The 25,062-nt window shown below is 40.1% G+C and overlaps 1 protein-coding gene across 7 annotated transcripts in view; it reads left to right on the top strand.

Moving 5' to 3' along the window:
• The window catches only part of NPAS3 (neuronal PAS domain protein 3), a 901,514-nt gene that overhangs the window by 759,328 nt on the left and 117,124 nt on the right, over positions 1 to 25,062 (top strand). For all 7 annotated transcript variants that reach the window (XM_070427757.1, XM_070427766.1, XM_070427774.1 and 4 more), the window contains one exon: positions 20,667 to 20,841. In XM_070427757.1, coding sequence (XP_070283858.1) covers positions 20,667 to 20,841 — 175 coding nt within the window. The remainder of the gene's footprint in view (positions 1 to 20,666; positions 20,842 to 25,062) is intronic.

Consider the following 25,062-nt stretch of genomic DNA (forward strand, 5'->3'; position numbering starts at 1 on the left):
CACATTGCGTGCATTATCTCATAAAATTTTGACAACAGTAAAGTTGGCGATCATTATTTTCTTTACTTTTATAGTTAAGGAAATAGCAAAGTAAACTTGCTAAGGGGGGTAATGGTTTAGATCTCAGGCCATCTGCCTCTAGCTAGAATCTGCATTCATAATCAATACTCTCTGTTAGCAGCGTGTAAAAGTAAACATTGGAAAACCGTTTGGAACATAGCCTACTTTGCCTATACTGTTAATCATAAAAGTGGGCCCAGCTATCCTGAATACCTGATGAAATCCTTCTAGTCCAAGAAATATACCATGCTTTTCAGGCTATACTGGGAGGTGCCTTTTTAAATTTTCAGCATAAAGAGCAAGAATTCATCAGTCTAAAGTACAGGACCTCGTTTCTAAATGATGTGATTAAAACTAGAACAAGAGACTTAATAGTCATTGTGAACAGTCACCCATAGCCATCAGATAGTGTGCAAAGGCTGGCTGTAAATTCAACTAAGTTACCAGGAAACACATCTTCAACAGTCTTTCATCTAAAGAAGCAAAAGAATAGCATTAGATGATAATGACCCATTAGCAACTTGAAATTGGGATTATCTAGCACGTAGGGTGGTTGAGACAATAGAACAGATGCTGGGAAAATCAAAGGTAGAAACAAGAAGACTTCCCAGGTATAAAGGAACTAAGTGAATGTCACCAAAATGGAAATCCTGAGCTTTTTGTGTGGGGACTTGAGATCACCCAGCTCTTCCCGGGGCAGCCTTCCTAAAACTCAGGGAGGAGTTGGGTTGTTCCACATGAAAAAAAAAAAAAAAGGATAAATAAGTGATATGCAAAATTACAAGAGGGATAGCCTTTCTGGCCTGGAGTCTAGGAGGCAAATGTTAAAGTAAAAGAGGGCTGTGTGTGTTGCGGTGGGGGGAGAGGGGCGGATAAATACCTGGGTGCAAACCAAAGTGGATGCAGTTTGCCTGTTGGCTTCAGTGATGCCAAATGGGTGAGCTAAGGAAACACATTGTTCTCAGATGAAGCCCCTGGTCCTCATTTAAAAAAATGGTGCTGAGCTTATGAGCCTCTAGCAATTAAGTCTGCCAGGTGCAAACCGTCTCCACCGACCCATTCTCCAGCTCCTATTTGTCACAACTCACTCAGAAACACTAGAACTGTTACTCTTGAGGCTTTGTTGTTCTTTTACGGCTAAAGAAACAGCTACAGTTGAGTATTCACAGAAGTGGCCCATGAAATCTTTGAGCCATCCTTGTCTTGATTTTGTTTTGTATTTGGTATTCCTCTTGGTATGGAGAGCATGCAAAATTCAGTTTGCAAAAGGATTTAATCAACAGTAAATGTTTTGAATCAGATTAAAACACAAATACTTTAAGAGCTATGTATTTATTCTCTCCTGCTGGGTGCAGTCATTTTATCTTGCTTCTGAAGGGCAGTGCAAAGCCATGGATGCTCTAATGAATTCCTTACAATCGGCAGGGATGTTAATGGTTAATAATGATGCATGTTTATCTTAAAAATCCTGGGTTCTTCCTCAAAATGTGCCCGCTTCTCCTTGACACATCAAAAATGAGAAATCATCTATGAGACTGTTTTATTTGTCTGTGTTTTCGGGACAGCATATTTACATACTCACGAAGGCAATCAGTATAAGCAAGCCCAGGTCTTCCAAGAATCCTTAATTATACATCTAAGAATGCATATGTATTCACATGTAATACTTGTGTTTCTACAGTGTTCCCCCTCCCCACCTTTTTGAGCTGACATGTGCTAGGGCTCTTTGAAAGCAGTAAAATCAAGAGTGTAACAGGCAAATGCACAATGAGTTGTTAAATGTGATGGCAAAATAAAAAAAAATTAAAGCTTCAGTCAGTATGATCAGTAAAAGAAAAAAAGAAAAAAAAGAAAAGAAAAGAAAAAGACAGCCGGCAAACTGTCTATCATGTGATGAAATTTGACAGTAGGGATTATGGCTTTGATGGACCAGAACAGCTAATAGAAGAAGCTGACATTTTTGAAACCCTGCTAATTAAGGGTTCCTTCCTTAATATTAAAATAAAGTCTTTGTCTGGGTTTTATGGTTGGAGAATCAGGTGTTTTCATTAATATATGCCAGTCAGTCTTAATAAGCTTGGAGGGCAGAGGAAGTTATTATTGAGTGACCTTCTACAAAATAAGCATGTTGCTAAGGGCTCTAACCCTGCCCTGTTCAGACTGATGAATCTCATTTCCAATGCAAAAGCTTCACAAGAAATCCAAGTATTCTCTGTGCAATCACAGAAAATAATCCTTGTGTCTCTTGTAATGTCCAGAATTGCCACTTACTACACTACTACTGTACAATGAATATTACAATACATATTATTTTTCTAGCACAATTGTCTACATTTCTGAATTGCCCAGAATAGAAAAACTTATTGTGAAGACACTTGTATTGAAAAGTCAGCTCATTTTAATACTTTTCAAATAGTCATCTACTCTGTTCATGAATCATAATGCTCAGAATACATCTGACAATACCGGCTTTGAAAAGGAGATATGTCTATATTATTACATATTCATTTTCAAATAGATTTCAAACAGATTTTAAACCATTCATTGAAATTCATTGAAATGATAAATTCACAGTTGGATTTTGATTGACTCTTAATCCAATTTTACTTTTGATAAGTTTTCAGCCACCCCCAACCTTTCTTAACCAATATATTTTTTTTGTTCTTCTATTGGCTTTTAAAGCAAAACTGATGGGGTATGGTAAAACTTGAAAGTCTTGATAAGTACATGGAAAGCTTATCAAATGAATTGTTAAGTTTAGTTAAAGTCAGTAAGGCACCACACCGAAGGTGATTTGTCTAAGTTCCAAGGCCTCAGTGCTCACCTTATGAAAGTCATGTTTACTGTAGCTGAATGTTGGCTCACAACCTAGAGCAAAACTTTGGAAGAGTCTTTCAGTTACTGAGCTACACCGCCATCTCCAGATGCAGGTGCAGATCACTAAGCATTTGGTGTAGGGATAGAAGATTAACACCTTGATGTTTTGTGGTTGCTCAGCCCTAACTAGCTGCTGTTCGGCTTGAGTTCTTGCTGCCTGTGCTCGAAGGATTAGCTGGGTAGCACCTCTGTTGCTGGCTACATAGTCGGGTAAAAAAGCAGTAAACCTACTAGAATCTTTTTGGAGAAGGAAGGAGCTAAATTAAAAATTGCAAAGTGCACCATGAGTTTTGTGTTCACCTATGGGATACCAAAAACCATCAACCATAAATAGGTGATTAGATTGTCCCAGATATGGGAACAAATGAGATGAGAATCTTGGACCCAGGGCTTCAATATGTGGGGCAAGAAATTAATTCTAAGTGTGACAAATATTTCAGCCTACATCTATGGGAGGCAATTGTCTTTGAGATACAGACTTGAGAGGACAAACAAAATATGACATTTCTTATAAGTGATTTATTGAAGCTGTTCAGTATTTTAAAAGGAAAAAATTGTTAATGAACACTAGCATAAATCCATCTCCTTCAGGCCAAAATCAATCACTTAGTGTTTATTGAGCCTCTACCTAATGCTTTCCCAATGTCCTGGGTTTAACCCCGAAGTAGTGTAGCACACTGCCCCTGCCCTTATAAGTCCCAGTGTAGTTAGAACCCTACTGTGCCTTGGATTGCTTCCATCTTTTCATCAAGCCCCCTGCCCCTTCTCATGCTCTGTGTGGAGCCAGCACAGAGTTCCTCTCCCAGACTCTTGGTGCACAGCCACCTCCAGATTCATCCATATCAGTGCTACTCAAAGTGTGGAGCATGGGCCAGCAGTGTCAGTATCACCCAGGAACTTCTTAAAAATATAAAATCTCAAGCTCTACCCCATGAAGCCAGAATCTCTGGGAACCCATGACTCTATGTTTTAAGGAAGTCCTCAACGGCTCTTGAGAAATTTGAGAGGGAGTCATCTAGAATGCTCATATCACAAATTAATCACAGATTACATTGTGCTATCATATACTTTTGTCATATTGTTTAACTTGTGTTTGTCTTATCTCTCCAAAATGGATTCAAGTAAGCTCTTTAAGGGTAGATGCTAAGTTTTAATATTTCTTTTTACCCCCATAATCTAAATATATTATCTTGAAGACAATGAATGATTGATAAATATTTTATTAGCTAAAATCTTTTAATTCATTATAGATTAAATCTAAAAATTCAGTCCTTTTAGACATTCCTATATTTCTCTTATACCTTGTTTATTCTCTTATACCTCTTCCCTTTAATATCATCTACATAGTATTCTAATATTTCATGTTCTGCAAGGATTCTGTGATTTTGCATCATCACTGTCCAATAGAAATATATTGCCAATCAAATGTGTAATTTTAAATTTTCTAGTAGCCACATTTAAGAAAGTAAAAACAAGCAAGAGATTAATTATCTATAATAATAAAAGCATAATATGCAAATTGACTGAATGACCAAACAGCAGAACAACAGTCCGGACAACCTTCCAGACGACCATGCTATGACACACACTGGCGCCAGGGCAGCCAAGGCAGGTGCAATGCCATTGGTTGGGGAGCCCTGCAATTGCCCCACAATCACCCTGCAGAGGGAGGCCCAGGCTACCAGGCCAGCAGCGCTGCAGCGGGTGGGTGGGGCCTCCCTCTGTGGAGCCATTGATCGTGGAGCCCAGGCCAGCCAAGCAATCGCACACCACCCCACGCCTATTTCCCACAGAGGGAAGCGACCGGTGGGGGGAGTGGGGGGAGGGAGTACAGCGCCGCACAGATGGCAAGCAGTGGCAGCGGAGGGGATGGGGCCAGCTGCTGGCAGCCAGAGGAAGGAAAGCCCCAATAGGCCCTGATCACCGGCCAGGCCTAGGAACCCTACCTGAGGGGTCCAGGGTTTCAAGAGGGCGCAGGCCTGGCTGAGGAATACCCCCGCTTCCCACCTTCCCCCTTTCCCCTCCCCCCGCCCGCATGAATTTTGTGCACCGGGCCTCTAGTAATAATATAATATATTCTGTTGATTCTGACATCAAAAAATATTATTTTAATATGTAATCAAAATAAAATATAAGACATTTTGCATTCTTTTAATTTTGTACAAAATCTGGAACCTGATGTTATTTTACACTTACAGCATGTTCTAATTCAGATTAACCCCATTCCAAGTACTCAAGGAGCCCACATGGTTAGACCATATTGAGTAACATTGCTCTAGAGCAGGGGTGGGCAAACTTTTTGACTCAAGGGCCACAATGGGTTCTTAAACTGGACCGGAGGGCTGGAACAAAAGCATGGATGAAGTGTTTGTGTGAACTAATATAAATTCAAAGTAAACATCATTACATAAAAGGGTACGGTCTTTTTTTTTTTAGTTTTATGCATTTCAAATGGGCCGGATCCGGCCCGCGGGCCGTAGTTTGCCCACGGCTGCTCTAGAGAATACTCATAGGTAAAGTGCAAGGGTGTCTGAAATCCCTGAAAGAAAATGCCAAATTATATGCATCTTATCAGATGAGAAAGAACACAGAATTTATCAGATTCCCACAAGGGCTTGCTCACCTCACCACCACCAGAATCCCTCCCCAAATATCTTAAGAACCACCGTGCTGCTTTTAGCCTCTGGAATGACTCATTTTTTTTTTTGACTGATTTTTTCTACTTGCCAGTTCTATTTACATTCCCTATTCTAACAAGACTAACTGAAGTCTGTTATTAAACAGTTGTGAATTTAACTTATTCCTTTAAAATAGCACCTAGAGAGTGCTCAGGGTATTGACTTGTTTCATAGAATATAACCTCAAATACCACCACAGTTAGTAGTTACAAAAGCCAAAATAAAATAGCAGTGTATTAGAACTTTTTCTTATGGTAATTCACTAGGAATAAATTATCACTAGCCGAGCTGACATGACTTAGTGGTTGAGCATCAACCTATGAACCAGGAGGTCATGGTTCGATTCCAGGTCCAGGCACATGCCCGGGTTGCTGGCTCGATTCCCAATGGCGGGTGTGCAGGAGGCAGTCGATCAATGATTCTCTCTCATGATTGATGTTTCTGTCTCTCTCTTTCCCTCTCCCTTCCTCTCTGAAATCAATAAAAATATTTTATTTAAATTATCACTAGACCCATGAGGCCCCAGGAAGTTCCCAAGATGTGCTTAAACATATTAGCAGGGAAGGTTCTGGAAGGGCCAGTAATTGATCACAGAAAATTTTATCCCTCCTTATTCTATTCATTGGGTTTTAACTCCCAAATTAATTTCTTGACATGGGATAACCACTCACTTTCTACAATGGCTAAAATAGTTTTGCACACCTTGTGACATTCTTGGATGGAATTTTTCAAGACCCCTCACAGAGTCATAGAGGAGGAGAGCCAACTGTTTCCAATAGAGCATCTGTGGTGTTGACAGTGCTTCAATCTGAGAAAGCAAGAGATTGGTTGAGCAGGATCCTCTTTTTGTTTCACTTTCTCTAAAACAGAAAGATCTTTTGAGGTACATAGCCAAATGATCTTTGTCGAGCCTTTCTGGTTTTGTTATTTTTGTTTATCTCTCAACAACATCACTTAAACATTTTGACGTAGCTCCTGGTGACAGCTGATGTTAATCTTCCATCATAGAGTAGCCCTTTTAAAAACAATCAGGAATGATTAATTGCACTATTTGTGTGCATTTTATTGTTATTTGTGTGAAGCATTATTATATAAGTGCATTAAACATATCCAGTGTTTTAGTTTCACTGTGACTAGAATAATACAAAATACCCTGTGTAACTTTCAAAAAACAAATGAAAAAGTTTACACCACAATTATTATTGTTTTCCTTATCCATTTACCGTCCCTTAAAATAAAAGGGCTGTTCAGAATGGGGAAAGATTTAAATTTCAGGAGTAACTTATAAGCATTTTCCACTTTTTTCCCACAGAAAGTAGGAGGGTAAGATTTACTATGAGAATAACAAAAACAAACAAAAATTGCAATACATTGATACTGAAGTCATGCTAGGCATAACATGAATCTCAATGTGTATCTAGTTTTAAATGGCAAATATTGAACCATGTAAAATTTGAGGATAATGGATTAACTATGCCAATATCAAGTATTTATGTTGATTGGTCTCCTTACCACCAAGGTAATGAGGAAGCTTTGAGAGTGACATCTTACTATTCATTTGATCTTCAGAGAAGAGAGATTCACTTCAGGTAGTTTTAAGATTGTTAATACTTATTTCTTGGCATCATTTCATGTTCTACTATGACATAACCTTCAATTGTGTCCATTTCTCCTTTCTAGCACTATGATAAATACCAAAATGTTTACCTTTCCTGCCTTAAAACTTCCAAACTATAGGAACCTTGTAAAGCAAGGCTTTAAGATTTCTTGATTTAGTCACTTTCACAAATCTCTGGGCTCATTCTTGTGATGTAATATCCCTCAATATTACAGCACTCCTTAGGTGCTTCTTTTAACCAGTATTTCTTCATTATAGGAAAAGGATATTGACATACAAAAACTATTCTAAAACCACTGCTTCCATGGTGTGGGGTGTGGGAGTAATACCTGAACCATGATTACAAGAAAAAATGAAATACAATTTCTTAAGTGGAAAAAATGTGGGAGACCTTAAAGTCTGGATCTGTTTTATACATACATTTCTAGAAGTATTTAAATATGCTGAATTGGAATCTGGTTCTCTGTAATGACCTATTTAACACTTTTGAATATTTAGTAATCAGTATTGATTATTGATTGATCAATTCACTATTGGGAATGATAGTCATAAAGGCAGACATGCCGTTCCAAATAACTGTGCCTAGGTTTGAATCAGTATCTGCAATTGGTTCCTTATTTCCTTGTTGTTATTATTATTATTATTATTATTATTATTACTGCAACAGCTTGCCTTTTTCTTTTTCCTCTCTGGGAACTAAGAAATCCACTGGAATTATCTTCTGACACTTCTTAATCAGAGTTCAGAATTGGCTATGCAGCATTCCCTTTGGATACACTGGTTGTAAATTCTCAAATCAGACTTTCCAGGGTTCAGAGAGAAGTAGCTAAAAATAAAAACAAACAACAACAGAACACATACAAGAAAAGTACTTGGCCCTACTGATTCCACAGGGACTCAAAGTGTTATTTCTGAAGGTAAAATAAGCACACGATATGTTATCTTTTAGCTCAAATTCTTCTAAGGGAGGCTCTGTTAACATATCTGCTCTTGAGAGTGGATTCGTTTTCTTATTTGATGACACTGAAAGGATTTTTCATTCTACCTCATCGTTCTGATACAGAGCCTTTCTTCCTCCTTGTTCTACTAATTTATACATGTTTTTCTGTAACAGACCCAATGCTTTTATGCGTTTTTCTTCAGATAAGTCAGCAGATACATAGAATGAGACAGAGCAGTAAAGAACATCAAGTTTCTGTCAAAACAGTTCATAAATATTCAGGAGAGTTCTGCAATATGGAGGAAGTTATGAAGATGGCATTAAGATACCAGTAAATCCAAAGCAAACCTATGCTAATCAAGTGATCACATCTTATAATGTTTATTCTGTTATCACTTTATTATCCTTCAATAATATAAATGTGACCCCCCCCCCCAAAAAAAATAATAAACTAAAAATCGTAACCTGCCATCATGGGATAGTTTCCACATTACCCTGGGTCAGGCTTTCTAACCAGGATGTCAGGGTTTCACGGTAGAACTGAAAGACTAACCCGGAAATTAGGTTTCCAAACTGCTTGCCGCTAACACACTCCTTTCAGGCATGACCTTCCCTCCCAGGATTGACGTCGTCCCCTATGAGAGTGGGCTCCTGGAAAGGACGGAGTCTACAGCACCTCCAAGTCTCTCAGTAAACTCAGTGCCCTCAAGAAAACATTTAAAACCCAATATCTTACAAAAGGTTTAGGAAATTTTACCTCAGATGCAGGTTTTGAATGACCTTTTTTAAGTGATAAATATGAACTCTGTGTTATTCCTAAAACTGAAAATTTAAGAAAAAGAAATAGGTTTTATGATCTTTCTTTAAAGGGTATCCTCAAAAGTTGTTGCAATTCAGAGATGACTAGCAATATTGCTGCCTGTTCCTCATTTATACCAAACCCTTTGGATCAAGGGAGCGCTGAACTCAGTGATTTGCCTGTTAGTACACTGCTGTAGTTAAAAAGTATTTGCTCACCCCAGGGGGCCAGGCAAAGGCTACTGGCATGCTTGCTTGATGTTTGAAAAGACAAATTAGTGCCCCATCCTATCTATCAGCAGGGTACAATGACCCAACAAGGAAAAGTCAACTCAAACCACTGTGTAATATATTTACATTTGTTCCTAGGAAACTTCAGTTACCAGATCAACTATGTCTATTGTGCAAATTACATGCAAGCTAACGGAATGTGAAATAAATTTGAGGAAGGCCATGTGGTTTAGCTTGACTATGCGATATGGCATTAGGGGCTATGGTTTGTCTTGGAAGAATCTATGGTAGCATTGAGTGGGGAAAGGCAGGGAGATAGGAATTGAAATGAAAATGTTTCTTATGACTTCCCTATCTCCTGTCCCTTATACCATCACTCAGCTGGAGTAAAGGTGGAGCGAGTGAGCAAGGTTGGCAACAGCCGTGCTCACTTTTTCTTCATGTGCAAGGAAAACAATGCAAAGGCCCACGAGTCTGTTTCTTCAGTTTAATGAGCTGAACATGTTTGTTGGCTTGTACCACCATATAAAGTGATTGAGTTTACTATAGAATAAAGACATTCTCACATTTGCCTTATAATGCAATTTGCACTAATCAAAAGAATACAATATTAATGAGGAGAGGGAAGCTATACCTTCCCATTAAGTAAGTCTTAATTAAGGATTAAAGATGGGACAAATAATCAAATGAAATGGAAATTCTCTACATTTCTACTTTCAGTGATTTGAAGGGATAGTTCAGAAGTAAAAATTTTTATGAAATGTGAAAATTTAGATAGTGAATTAATGAATGAATCAACTAACTACAGTTCTATCATAGATTGGGGGAAAATTATTATTAAAAAATGGCCATATTATCTGCTCTTTCCCCAAATTTATGCAGTCCTACCCTTAAGTTTTAAACTCAGTTGGAAGGTCTCAATGCTTATAGCAAATAGTTATTGAGAAGTAATATATTATGGTGCTATATTGTAACTCATTTTACAGAGTAAATAATATTATAATAATAATGCCACAAATAATATGAAAGAACTAATCTAAATTTGTCTAGATCAAGCACAGATAAAGCAGATTGTTTTTCAGTCTTAAATCCATTTTTGTATTCATTCAGCAAATAATTATGACAGACCTACTATGTATAAGACACTAGTCCTCATTCTCAATGAGCAAAAGTTTTGGAAGAGTTGATTACTGGGGATTTGAGATACCACTTACCTCTAAGAACATTGGAGTGGAGCTCTGCTAAGTTTTCCTATTTCAAGCTAACAAACTAACGTCTGCTCAGCAAGTAAAATATCCCTAGTCTTGGTTTCTGCAGTCTATCCTGAGGCAAAAAAATTTAGAGGCAATTGAGTCCTAAGTCGGTCTTACCTAGTCAATCTTCATAAGAGGAAGAACCTGAATACTAAATAAGCCATTATCTGATTCAAAGTCGGTTTGACTCAATCGACCAGCTCTCAGGTAGATAGGCAGCCACGCTGAGCAGGGATCTTTGAGCTCCTCTATCCTTTTACCTTTTTAAAATTTTTAAATTATAGTTGACATACAATATTGTATCAGTTTCAGGTGTACAAAATAGTGATTAGACATTTACAAAGTGATCATCCCAATAAGTCCAGTACACATCTGACACCATACATAGGTATTATAATACTAGAGGCTCAGTGCACAAATTCATACACCAGTGAGGTCCTTGGCCTGGCTCGAAGGATGGGGCTGAAACTGGCTCTCTGACATCCCCTGAGGGGTCCCAGATTGTGAGAGGGCGCAAGCCAGGTCGAGGGACCCCTCTGGTGCACAATTGGGGCTGAAGAGGGATGCAAGAGGTTGGCCAGCCAGGGAGGGACTGCAGGAGGGCTACAGGGCATGGCCGGCTCATCTCACTCAGTCCCGATCAGCCAGGCCCCAGTAGCAAGCTAAACTACTGGTCAGATCATCTCCTCCCTGGTGGTGAGAGCACATCATAGCAACTGGTCGACCGGTCAACTGTCTGCCCCCTGGTGGTCAGTGCACATCATAGCAAGCGGTTGAGCAGCCTTAGCATATCATTAACATATTATGCTTTGATTGGTTAAATGGCTGGCTGGACAACCGGACACTTAGCATATTAGGCTTTTATTATATAGGATTACTGACTATATGCCCTGTGTTGTACTTTACATCCTCATGATTATTTTGTAACTACCATTTACAAAGGTTACCATTAACCCTTCCCATTATTCACCCAGACCACCAAACCCCCTCTCCTCTGGCAACCGTCAGTCTGTCCTCTATATCTATCAGTTTGTTTCTGTATTTTTGTTTGTTTGTTATCTAGATTTCAAAAAAAGTGAAATCATATGGTATGCTTGTCTTCCTCTGTCTAATTTCATACACTATACTCTCTGAGGTCCATCCATGTCACAAATGGCAAGATTTCTTTTTTTTTATGGAGGAGTAATATTCCATTTTATGTATGTACCACTTCTTTACTTGTTTATCAATGGGCACTTAGGTTGCTTCTATGTCTTGGCTATCCTATCTAATAAAGGTGTAATATGCAAATTGACCATCACTCCAACACAAGATGGCCACCCCATGTGGTCACAAGATGGCCATCACAAGATGGCCTGCAGGGGAGGGCAGTTGTGGGTGATCAGACCAGCAGGGGAGGGCAGTTGGGAGGGACCAGGCCTGAAAGGGAGGACAGTTGGGGGTGACCAGGCCTGCAGGGGAGGGCAGTTGGGGTGAACTAGGCCTACAGGGGAGGCAGTTAGGGGCAACCAGGCCAATAGGGGAGGGCAGTTGGGGGGAACCAGGCCTGCAGGAGAGGGCAGTTGGGGGGAACAAGGCCTGCAAGGGAGGGCAGTTTGGGGCAACCAGGTCAACAGGGGAGGGCAGTTGGGGGTGACCAGGCTGGCAGGGGAGTGCAGTTAGGGGCAATTGGGCCAGCAGGGGAGGGCAGTTAGGGGCAGCCAGGCTGGCAAGTGAGGGCAGTTAGGGGTGACTGGACCAGCAGGGGAGGGCAGTTGGGTGTGATCAGACCTGCAGGGGAGGGCAGTTAGGGGCAATCGGGCTGGCAGGGGAGCAGTTAGGCATCGATCAGGCTGGCAGGGGAGTGGTTAGGGGGTGATCAGGCTGGCAGGCAGAAGCACTTATGGGCAATCAGGCAGGCAGGCGAGCAGTTTGGAGCCAGCAGTCCTGGATTATGAGAGGGATGTCCGACTGCCCATTTAAACGGGCAATCGGACATCCTTCAAGGTGTCCAAGATTGGAGAGGTTGCAGGCTGGACTGAAGGACACCCCCCGCCCCTTGTGCATGAATTTCGTGCACCAGGCCTCTAGTTGTAAATAATGCTTCAATTAACTTAGGGGTGCATATATCTTTTCAATTAGAGTATTGGATTTCTTTAAATACCCATAAGTAGGATAATGGGTCATATGCTAGTTCTATTTTTAATTTTTTGAGGAACCATCATACTGTTTTCCGTAGTGATTGTTAAGAATTTGTAATTCCACCAACAGTGCACAAGGGTCCCCTTTTCTCCACATCCTCACCAACACTTGTTTGTTGATTTATTGATAATAGCCATTGTGACAGGGGTAAAATGATAGCTCATTGGTATTATTTTGCATTTTTTTGATGATTGATGATGTTCAGCATTTTTTTCATATGTCTATTTGTCATCTATATGTCCTCTTTGGAGAAATATCTATTTAGGACCTCTGCCCATTTTTTAATTGGTTTCCTTGTGTGTCTGTGTTAAGTTGTATGAATACCTTATATATTTTAGATATTAATCCTTTATTGAATGTATCATTGGAAAATATCTTCCACCATTCAGTAGGTTGTCTTTTTGTTTTGTTGATAGTTTCTTTCATTGTGCAAAAATGTTTTAGTTTGATGTAGTCCCCTTTGCTTATTTTTTCTTTTGTTTCCCTTGCCTGAGAAGACATATCCAAACTGATATTAATAAGAACAATGTCAAAGAGTTTATTGCCTATGCTTCCTCCTAGTTTTATAATTTCAAATCTTACACTTACATCTTTAAATCATTTTGAACTTATTCTTGTATATTGTGTAAGAAACTGGTCTAGTTTCATTTTTTGGACGTATCCAGTTTTCCCAACACCATTTATTAAATAGACTGTCCTTACCCCATTGCATATTCTTGCCTCCTTTGACATAGATTAATTGGCCATATAGTTGTTGGTTTATTTTTAGGCTCTCTATTCTGTTCCATTAATCTATGTGTCTTTTTTATATAACTATATCAGTAGCATGCTGATATAGTTACTATACCTTGTAGTATGCTATGATATTGGGTAGCATGAAATCTCTAACTTTGCTCTTTTTTCAGATTTCTGTGGCTATTCATAGTCTTCGTGGTTCCATATAAATTTTAGGATTATTTCTTCAAGTTCTGTGAAAATGCAGTTGGTATTTTGTTAGGGATTGCATTGAATCTATAGATTGCTTTTGATAGTATGGACATTTTAATGATGTGACATAAAAAAAATTAATGATGTGAATTCTTCCTATCCATGAGCACAGTATAGGTTTCCATTTATTTATATCTTCTTCTATTTCTTCCTCCAATGTCATATAATTTTCCAAATACAGATCTTTTACCTCTTTGGTTAGTTTTCATTGCCACACATTTTATATTTTCTGATGCAATTGTAAATAGGATTGTTTTCTTAATTTATCCTTCTGATAGGTCATTATTGGTGTATAAAATGCAACTGATTTCCCTATATTAATTTTGTATCCTACTACTTTAATGAATTCATTTATTGGTTCTAATATATTTTTTGTAGATTCTTTAGGGTTATCTGTATACTATAGTATCATGTTACCTGCAATTAATTAAATTTTTAATTCTTCCTTTTGAATTTGGATGCCTTCTATTTCTATTTCTTATCTAATCCCTCTGGCTAGGACTTCCAATACTGTGTTGAATAAAAGTGGTAAAAATGAGCATCCTTGTCTTGTTCCTGATCTTAAAGAAATAGCTTTCAGCTTTTCACAATCTTATGTGTTGTATCACATTAATTGATTTGTGTATATTGAATTAACCTTGCATCCCAGGAATAAATCTCACTTGATCATGATGTATTACCCTTTTAATATGTTGCTGGATTTGGTCTACTAATATTATGTTGAGAATTTCTGCATCTATGTTCGTCAGGAATATTGGTCTATAACTTTTTTTTGTAATGCCTTTGTCTGGTTTTAGAAGCAGGCCTCATAAAATGGGCTTGGGGGCCTTTCCTCCTCAACTTTTTAAACTACTTTGAGGATAGGTGTTAATTCTTCTTTGGATGTTTGTTAAAATTCACCTGTAAAGCTATCTGTTCCAAAAATTTATTTTTTAGGAGTTTATTATTACTGATTATAGTTTTTAGTAGTTATTGGTCTGTTCAGATTTTCTGTTTCTTCTTGATTCAGTCTTGTAAGATTGTTTGTTTCTAGGACTTTATCAATTTCTTTCAGGTTGTCCAATTAGTTGGCACATAACTATCAGTAGTATTTTCTTAAAATTCTTTGTATTTCTGTGGTGTCATTTATCACTTCTCCTCTTCATTTCTGATTGTATTTATGTGGGTCTTCTCTGTCTCTGACTCTCTCTCATATTTAATTTTTTTGGTGAGTCTAGTTTAGAAATCATCAATTTGCTTAGCTTTTCAAAGAACCAGCTCTTGGCTTCATTGATCCCTTGATTTATCATACATATATGACTCTCATTTGTTTATTTCCAATCTGGTCTTTATTTTTTTCTTTCTCACTTTGGGTTTTATTCTTTTTCTAATTATTTTAGGTGTAATTTTAAATTGTTTATATGATATTTTTCTTGTTTCTTAAGGTAGGCCTGTATAACTATGAATTTCCTTCTTAGAATTGCTTTGGCTGTGTTTCATCAATTTGGGGTCATTGTGTTTTCACCTGTCTCAAGGTATCTTTTGATGTCTCTCTTTGTCTTTAACCTTTGGCATTTTAATTATGATGGGTGTTAATGTGGGCCTCCTTGGGTTCATCTTATTTGTGACTCTCTGTGCTTCCTAGACTTGTATGTCTATTTCCTTCAACAGTTTAGGGAAGTTTTCAGTCATTATTTCTTCAAATAGTTTTTTAATTCCTTTCTTTCTCTCTTTTACTTTTGGTACCATATGGTGTGAATGTTGTTACAGTTAATGTTGTCCCAGAGCTCCCTTAAACTATCCTCTTTTTTAAAAAAACTCTTTTTTTTTCTTTTTGCTCTTCTGAATGGGTTTTTTTGCTGTCTTGTCTTCCAAATCACTGATTATGACATCTGCTTCATCAAATCTGCTATTGATTTCATCTAATCTATTCTTCATTTCAGTTATGATAGTCTTTATTTCTGAATGGTTCTTTTTTATGTTTTCTGTCTCTTTGTTGAAATTCTCACTGAGTTAATCTATTCTTCCCCTAAGTTCACTGAACATTCTTTTAACCAGCATTTTGAACTCTATCTGGTAGAATGCTTGTCTCCATTTTATTTCATTCTTTTTCCGGATTTTTACTCTGCTCTTTCACTTGGGACATGTTTTTGTTTTTTGTTTTTTGGTTTTTGTCACTTCATTTTGGATGACTGAGTTTTTTCCTATATATTAGGTAGTTCTGCTATGCCTCTCCATTTTGGTAGAGTGGCCCTATGTGGTAGGTGTCCTGTGGGACCTGGTTACATAGTCTCCCTGTTCACCTGAGCTGGGTATTCCAGAGGTGTCACTTATGTGTGTTGTGTGTGCCCTCCTGTTGTAGTCTGTACTTGATTATTTTTGGCATCTCAGTATGTGGGATTGATCTTCAGGCTGACTGGCTGTAAGACCTGACTACAGCAGAGATGTGTTGTGCAGGGAATGGGAATGACCCCATATTGCAGGAGTCACTTTAGCTGGGCTCTGGTGCCAACGAAGTTCACCTTCCAGGGGTATCATTTGTGAAGCTGTTTGGGTGATGCTCTGGTGCAGATCCAGATCAGTTGCCACTTGTGTTCAGCCCAGTGCCAACTGGTAGGAACTACTAAGTGACCTACTGTTGGTAGCTACTGGGCTGGGCTTAGAGGCATTTGGGAGAGGCTGTGATTTGAACTGAGGCTCGCTGCCACTGTGCCAAGCTTGGGACCCTTTGGTGGGCACCACCACGTGAGCTGAGAGGAGCTGCCACTGTTTCAGGCTTATTGCTGCTTACTTGAAGAAACATTCCAAGCCAAGACTGGCAACCACTTATGCCAGGTATAGGGCCACCTGATGGGTGTTACAATGCAAGTTGAGGCTGGTTACTTCTTGTGCTGGGTGTAGAGCCACTAGCAAGAAGTGCAGAGAATGCCAAGGCCAGCTGCTGCTTGTTCAAGGTTTGTGGATTGTTGAGAAATTTTAGGAAGGTGCACAACATGAACCTAGGCAGGTTTCTTATGTAGAAAAGCCACCAGAAGAGGTTTGGGCTGGGCACATTAATTGGCTGTGGCAGGTCTCAGGGAATCGCCAGGCAGGGTAAAGGGTGTTAGCCAGGTTAATGGACAGCACAGATTTGGTGCCTGCCTGCACTGTGCCAGCTGAGTGGGAGGAGGGGTCAACCAAGGAACAATTGCACCTGCCAGCCAAACATGTCCCAAGTGAAAGAGCAGAGTAAAAATCCAGAAAAACAAGAGCTGCCCTGCCCTCCTGTCCTAGCCCAGGAGCTAGTCAATTTAATTCCTCCCTGTATGTTGCTGGCACTTTTCAGGCCGATGCCCCTGGCTGGAGCCTAGAGTGAGTGAGTTTGTGAGTGAGTGAGTCTATGCTCAGGACCTTTAAGGGTCCTTTAAGAGGGCTCCTAGGTCTCCAGCAGCCCTCTGTCTCACTCAGATATAATCCCTGCTGGTAATTCCAGATGTTAAGGGGACTCTTCTTCCCAGCACTGGAGTCTTGGGCTTGGGAGCCAAGTGTGGGGCTGGGAGCCCTCACTCCTTAGGAGGGGACCTGTGTAGCCGAGATATCCCTCCCAATTCTTAATCACCACACCGTGGGTGTGGGACCTACATGTTTCACAAACCCCCTGTCTTGGTGTCGCTTCTTTGTGTCTTTAGTTATGCGACTTCTCTTCGAGTAGTCTTTAGGTAATTCTGAGTGATGGTTTTTCTACAATTTAGTTGCAATTTGTATCGTCCATGGTAGGAGGTAAACACAGCTTTTACCCACTTCACCATCTCGATTGGAAGTCTGAGCTCCTCTATTCTTTGCCTTCACTTTATTCAGGAGATAACATTGAGCACCATGGAGAGAGGAGGCTGAGGGAAGACAGCCTGGTAGTCCCCTTGGACTAAGGATGCTTTGCCATTGGACTCTTAGGCCAAAAGAAGGCACTAAGTAGGTTTACTAAACTGGAAAACACACCAGACACAGATTTAGTGAGAAAAGTAGTAAACTGATAGTTAGTCAGTGTACTTACAGCCCTACTTCTACCATTAAACACCTGGGTAAACTTGAACAAGGCTTGTAACTTCTCAGAACCATAAAGTTTCTGCCTATTAAATAGGGGATATTAATGGATGTTTCTGAAAGTGTCTTCTAGCTCTAAAATTGAACTAAGTGAAAAACAGCATGGGAAATGTTGAAAGTGATAGATGAATATGGGATGTGACGATGATGATGTAAAATTAGGATGATCATACCAATTTAAAAAATTGCTATGATGACCAAAGGAAAGAGTGGACAGTACTTGTATGTAATGGCAGGTAGCTGTGAAGATGGTTATTGTTATAGCTGAGGCTCTAAGCATGCGTCTCTTCTGCTGTACCCCTTCCGACTAAAATGATGTCCCAAAGTGACCACACAAACCCTCAGAACTCATCGAAGTTACACAGGAATATACATGCCTGTGTTTCATCCATTCTTATCCTCCAAAGAGCAGCAACAACAGCAGGCATTCTTGTACTGCTTATTTCTCACAAAGTGATTTTCTGTGCATGGTTTCATTGGATTTTCAAAATTAGGCTTTGAGGCAGGTAAAGCAAGTTTTATTTTCATCCCAGCTCTCAGGCCCTGCCTTGCACCCATGGAGTGGCCTCCAGGGGGTGCTATCCATGTAGCGTGCGCCCCAGAGTCCTGCAGAGCAGCAATACTGCGGCCTTTCAGAATAGGAAATTGAAGCCCAGAGAAGTTAAATGGGTTGTCTAAGGTCACACAGCAGAGGAGAGAAATGGTCTGATTTTCAAGTCAGGTTATGACCCCAAGTATTCTGTGCTTTCTCCTACACAAGGTCACACTGTGTGGCCTTGGCTACAATACATACAGAGAGACTGTGACAGGGTCAAATTCTCAGTGCCAACCTTCCTATCTAATAGTGGGCTCTGGGGTCTCTTGACCTCAGGATCCTAGGAGATCATTGGAGAAAGTGCTCACTGTGCCACAGTGTGATATGGCACATGGTGACGCAGTCTTGTTCTAGATGTGCTGTTCTCAGGACATTACTTTGTGGAAAGGAAATGCCTGCACATCCAAGCAAACCAGGCCGTGGAGCCAGCGACCTCCTCTTCCTCCTCCTCCGTACGATCGGCTTACATGAATATTCAGTCACCAGGACCCCTGAAATTCTACTGGATCTCCCACCTGTGTTGTCATCTTATCACAATCCATGGTCTGTGCCAAAAGCTACATTTTAGTATTAGAGAAAGGCTTGGAGTTTGAGGAAAGTGACAGAAATATTTATTAAAGTGGTGCACTTGGACTCCATGCAAAATGAAAAAGAGACTCCCTCATATTCACTAATCCCCAAACAAAATAACCATCAAGACATATTAAAACACACATTTTATTAGTTTCATTTAATTTCCTAATTGCTCAAAGTCAGCTTACCCATTTACTGCTGTGTGAAATGCTTAGAGGCAAGGCGCACATTAAAGGGATTATTTCCATGTAATCCCTCCCTCCCAGAGGGTAGGAACTGATCACTTATGAATTCTGATTTACTCTCTGTAACAATATCAAATGGAGGAAATAGTTATTGTAAAATGATAGAGTCAGGAGCAGGGTAATACAGTAGGAGAGTGTAATTCAATAGCAGAGAGAAAGTACCTCATTTTCGGTAAAACTTATGCGAGCCTTTTTCAGGAATAGCTATTAACCAAACTGAATTTAGCCTCCCGTTTTTCTGGCTATACCTCTGTTAATTGATAGATGGTGACGATGTGTAGCCTGTTAAGATTTTAATCAAATAGGGCCTGGGAGTGGATGTGCTCATCTTCCCGGGACTTGGAGATCTGGGGATAGTAATTGCCCTGGGATTTGGCTCTCTGTGACAACCCTCCTTCTCGCAGGAAAGGGTGCAGGCATTCCAGTGGAATTCGGAGGCCTGACGCAAATTGCGATGAGGTAGGAAGGGGTTTTAGGTAAATATCCACCGAGAAATTGTGGCCCCTGAACTGGCGGTTCCTGTGGCACATCATCGCTGGCCCGAGCCCGTGCCACTGCCGAGGACTGGGAAACCCATTAGTGACCCAGGGAAGAGCTTTTCCTTGTTCTGTTGCTGATCCATCTCTTCCTGTCATAGTACCTATAACCCCACTACACTAGTTTAGGAGCATGATTGCTATTCTTGGAAGGAAGGAAGCGCTATAGCATCAGAGGAGTATAGAGGTACGGCCGATCCTTAGCAGCAATTTCTGGCCCCTTAGCACCGAAATAGGCAGTTTCTCCATTTCAGGCTGAGCCCCCTCTGATATTTCCTATTCATTCTCTACCTTCAGACTCAGCCTGATACAAAGAGCCCACAAAATAAAACATTTTAAAGCCCTCAAGGAGATCTGTGCCATGAATTTTATTAGATTGGAGGCAAAACAAGCTGATACCAGCAGAAAAACAAAATGGCCGCTGCAGACCCCAGCTGACCTCTTCTGCGTGGAAAATTCTCCATATGATTACAGAGCTAATGAGTAATATTTAATGAAAACATTATGCCTTTGCATATATTTGTAAGCAGCACTTCTTCCATTTAAATTTACATAGAAATAAGCTGGTATGTAAAAATACGCATCTTGGGAATCTGTGTGCTTTAAGGAAAACACTCATCTGCTGTCTCTGGCTATTTCTATACAAAGCTCCAACTTCTCAATAGAAAACTGGAGAATTCAGTCAATCATCCGGCTGACACCCAACATGCGAGCATTTGATGATGCGTGGATGAAACAGCTGAACTCAAGGCAGACTCACTCACATTTCACAGGATATTTGGGCTTTATGCAAACAACAGTGTTTGAGAAAAAACTGTCCTAAACAATTGCTAAATAAATACACATGAAAAAAAATCTTTCTCTTTCAATTTCCAGAATCCTTAAGCATTCGAGGATAATGACTTCGAATCAGGATTGTTTCTGGGGGCTGCGTATCTTTCCTTTTCTGCTCAGAATCTGAATCACAGTGGTCCTGAATATGACATTGAAAGCCTGTGACACCTCTCTTTCCCACTCTTTCTCTTCCCCCTGTAGGTGGAGCTGACAGGCAGCAGCGTCTTTGACTATGTCCACCCCGGGGACCACGTGGAGATGGCAGAGCAGCTGGGCATGAAGCTCCCACCGGGGCGGGGTCTCCTCTCCCAGGGTACCACTGAGGACGGAGCCAGCTCAGCATCTTCCTCCTCCCAGTCAGAGACCCCCGAGCCAGGTGGGAATTGCAATCCCAACGTGTGGGTTGGTGGGCAGGACCTTTGCCAATGATTGCACACAAGTTGCCAGTGTGAAGAGATTATAAATAGGTTTAATGGTATTTAACAATTCCATGCAGCTTTCTGTCCCAGGCAGTAATTAAATAAAGAAGAGATTGGAAAATAAGGAGACAGTCTAATAAGTATAATCCAGGGATCTGATTTCATTTGAACAATAAATATAGAAGGCACTAGTGCCTTTAGTTTCATTGTCAAATTACTGGAGGGAAAGGTTCAGATTTGGAGAGCCCTCTTCCTTTTATTGTTGCCGTGGCTAAATGTAATGCATTTATTTATTATTCAGCAAAATCTATAGCAGAGTCTTTTTGAATATTAGCTTACAGAGAATTAAAAGTATGAGGGACTTGCAGAAATCTCAATTTCTTTTTTTGTAAGCATCAGAAGGTACTTGAAAGATGTGAACAGATAAATTAGGGCTAAAAAGAAAACAGAAATGGCTACATTTTAAACTGCCTTTCTACCCTCAGTATTTAATTAGATCAATTGTATAGAGGAATGAACAGAGGTGACATTCCTCATTGGGATTCCTTCCAGGACTCTTATAGACTTTGCATTCAGAATGTTCCCATTTTCATTGTGTTGTACTGATGATAATTTAAGTATTAGGGGAAAATCCATTTATAAATTAAACAAAATGACTTGATATCCATCAGTCCCCTAGTTCATCAAGCTGTTCAAACACGGGGAAGATTGGCTGGTCGGCCTGGGTCTTCCGAGAGCGCTGGTAATTAGATCTGCGAAGGATTTATTCTTTGCTGATTGGGGCTTTAAATTAATTGAAGTTCCACATTTGTGGTTTTGTCCTTTTTGTACTTTTTTAGAGGAGATATTTCATATTCTTGTGTGGTGGAGTGCTTGGCCAAGCAGCACTGGTTTAAATGTTAATTTTTCTCATGAGAAGTTTAAGATTTTTAATGAATCAAGGCCTGATTTGAAGTGCAAAGTTTTATTTGCTTATTTAAGAAATTATTTTTGCACTCTGAAGATGCTTGACTTTATTTGATATGCTGTTTTAAAACAGATTCACAACACAAAAGCATTTTTATAGAAATAAAAACGGGGGGAAAGCTCTAAAGATTACCACTAAAATAACTGTAAATACTTCTACGGAAATACTTTAATTTGACCTGCTTATAAATAATCACAGTGTGTTTGCTCACACAGAAGGGAAAAAACATAGTTGTCCTTTTTGGAAAATAATTTAATTCCATCTAAAACCAATCCATGTTTCCTCGTTTAGGTCACCTGCAGCTTGTAGGGCAGTATCTGTCCACAAGTGAGCATCCTTCTCCAGTGAGCTCCACGCCTGAGAAAGAGAGTAGTTAAGACTGCTCTTTATTACTTACAAATGAAAATTTTGTTGGGGGGTGTGGTCATATATTCTTATAGCATTGCTCACTGACTTAACTGAATAGATGTGTCGGTGAGATCATGGGAACTGCTTTTTCAGTCATTAGGATGTTCACATCTGGGCAGATGGAGAAGCAGCACAAGCACATAGTTGTCTATTCCTTCCTGTAGACTGGGACGGGGGAGCCTGGGCTGCTCATGAAAATCACTCAGTGTATAAGAATTCAAGTTTATAAATCTTCATGTGAACTAAAGCCTGAGCAATGTGGACTTTGTTTCCCCGAATCACAAACTATCAGTTTAAGTAGGATTGTCAACAATCCTTTAATCTGACCTCCAACCTACGGAGCCATCCCTTTATAGCAAAACCAACAGGTAACCTTCCAGTCTCTGCTGGAACTTGCTCCTGATGGGAAGCTAAGTGGGTACTAGGCTACCCACTCCTCTGGGGAGCAGCTCCAATAGAAATTATCCCTAACATGGAGCCGAAGCCTACGTTGCTGTAGCTTCTCCCTCTGATCCAAGGTCTACCCTCCGAGACCACATTTCAGATTTACTCCTTTCTGCCCATCATAACCTCTCAAATATATGAAATCACTTACACCAAATGCCCCTTCCTCTTGCCTGCCTTCCTTTCCAGGTCCAATCGCCTAATTCCACAGCCATGATGCATGTTCCTAAGACTCTCACCACCGGGCATCTTTTCATTCTGGGTTTTAGAGTAGCATATCCCCCTTAAGGCTGTGCTGTCATTTAACAGTTGAGGTGTGATTGAGAAGTTACTTGGGTTTCTTTCCCCTGCTTTCTTGAGCCAAGCTAACTAGTAAAATCAAAAACTCTGCTTTCTAAGCACACTCCTTAACCACCTGGGCTCATTAGCGACAGTCGCGTAAGAAGGTTTCTCTCCCTTGATGGCGAGTGTCTCTCCTGCCATTAGAGAAGGGTAAACGCACTTTGCTTTCAAAGTCTGCAGTGTGGGTTCTTTTCAGTCTTTGGCTTGAAAAGGCAATTAGACTGACTGCTCAAATACTGAGAAGCGGGGTGGGGAGCTCCCTTTAACTGGATATCCTCACTAATGCAGATCATTGCTCCAAGGGAATTACTTTAAAAGTCCATGTCGGGCACTACATCCCAAAGCTGCTTATGTTTCTTAAAAGCTGGAAGAATTTTAACAAGATTTCCTAATTCCTAATAACGCAGAGGAACATTTTTGAAGAGTGTTCTTCGTTGCATCATAATCTTTTAAACTCTGGTAAAACACAGATTCTTTGTGAAATAATAGTGTAATGTGGTTGAAAGGGATATCAATATGTAATGATTATGAAAATGAGGGGACTGGTAGGTAGGAAAATTTTCAGAAGCCCTGATGTGTTCACTGTAGCATTACTAAATGACTGAAATCTAAACAACATTTGGCATAATAATAAAAGGAAGCAAGTGACTAAACCGGCCTAAGAGGCATGATACTGTGCCATGATCGGAATTCCTTTTCTTGGAACTGCCAGTCCTTTGATTGTCTTGTCTTCAACCAGCCTCAAGATAATGAGAGAGCCCTAGCTGGTTTGGCTCAGTGGATAGAGCATCGGCCTGTGGACTGAAGGGTCCCAGGTTCGATTCCAATCAAGGGCACATACCTTGGTTGACGGCACGTCCCCAGTGGGGATTGTGCAGGAGGCAGCTGAATTGATGTTTCTCTCTCATCGATGTTTCTAACACTCTATCCCTCTCCCTTTCTCTCTGTAAAAAAATCAATAAAATATATATTTTAAAAAAAAGAGAGGGAAAAAAATCTGTAGACTGGACAGCAAACCCAGATAAATATTTTATATGTATGCACATTTCTTAATAGTTTAGTAATGTCTTTCTTTTAGGGAACTCTTAAGGCAGGTGTAAGAAAAATAAATAGACGGCGATATTGAAAGTGAAGGGGTTCCGGTGTGCCTGTCCGGAGCTGCCCCAGTGCCTTGGAGGGGACTGCTGTGTGCTGTCCCCCAGGCTCCTGCCGCCCCACCCCCCCAGGAGCACAGAGCCTCCGGGCGTGATGTCTGCATGGGTCGTTTTCTTTTTGTGGATCTGCGTGACGCTTTTCCTCACTCTCAATGATTCTGTAATCTTGGGATTATGAGTGCTACCCTCTTACTAAATTTCAATGCTGTATCTTTTAAACACTTAATAAGCAGAAAAGCAGCTCTTTTAAGAAATCCTAGAGCAGTGGTTCTCAACCTTCCTAATGCTGCGACCCTTTAATACAGTTCCTCATGTTGTGGTGACCCCCAACCATAAAATTATTTTCGTTGCTACTTCATAACTATAATGTTGCTACTGTTATGAATCGTAATGTAAATATCTGATATGCAGGATGTATTTAGGCGACCCCTGTGAAAGGGTCGTTCGACCCCCAAAGGGGTCGCGACCCACAGGTTGAGAACCGCTGTCCTAGAGGAACTTTGAAAATCTCCCTGTTTTGGCAGCAAAGAGTAATATTCCTTAGGTTAGGTCATAACATTGTTGGTTTTACACCTTCCTCCTTCTTACTAAAACAGGTTGGTTTTTCTCTAATTATAAAATTAATTCAATTTGTTGTAAAAAGTCCAGAAATACAGGAAACAAAAAGCAACCAACATGACATGACCCCCAAATAACCCCGTGTATATACTCTATATCCATCCTTCCAGGTTTGTTTCTACTCCTATACACATATACAGTCATGTGGTGGGGTTCCTTTGTTTGCTTAAATAACATAACGTACGAGTACATGCTCTGGTAGCCTGCTTTTTCACTTTCCCTGTCATGTTTCTCACTATAACATA

Source organism: Myotis yumanensis, unplaced genomic scaffold (assembly GCF_028538775.1).
Source record: "Myotis yumanensis isolate MYYU_CA2020_CCGP unplaced genomic scaffold, mMyoYum1.0.hap1 SCAF_1, whole genome shotgun sequence".
NCBI lineage: Eukaryota > Metazoa > Chordata > Mammalia > Chiroptera > Vespertilionidae > Myotis > Myotis yumanensis.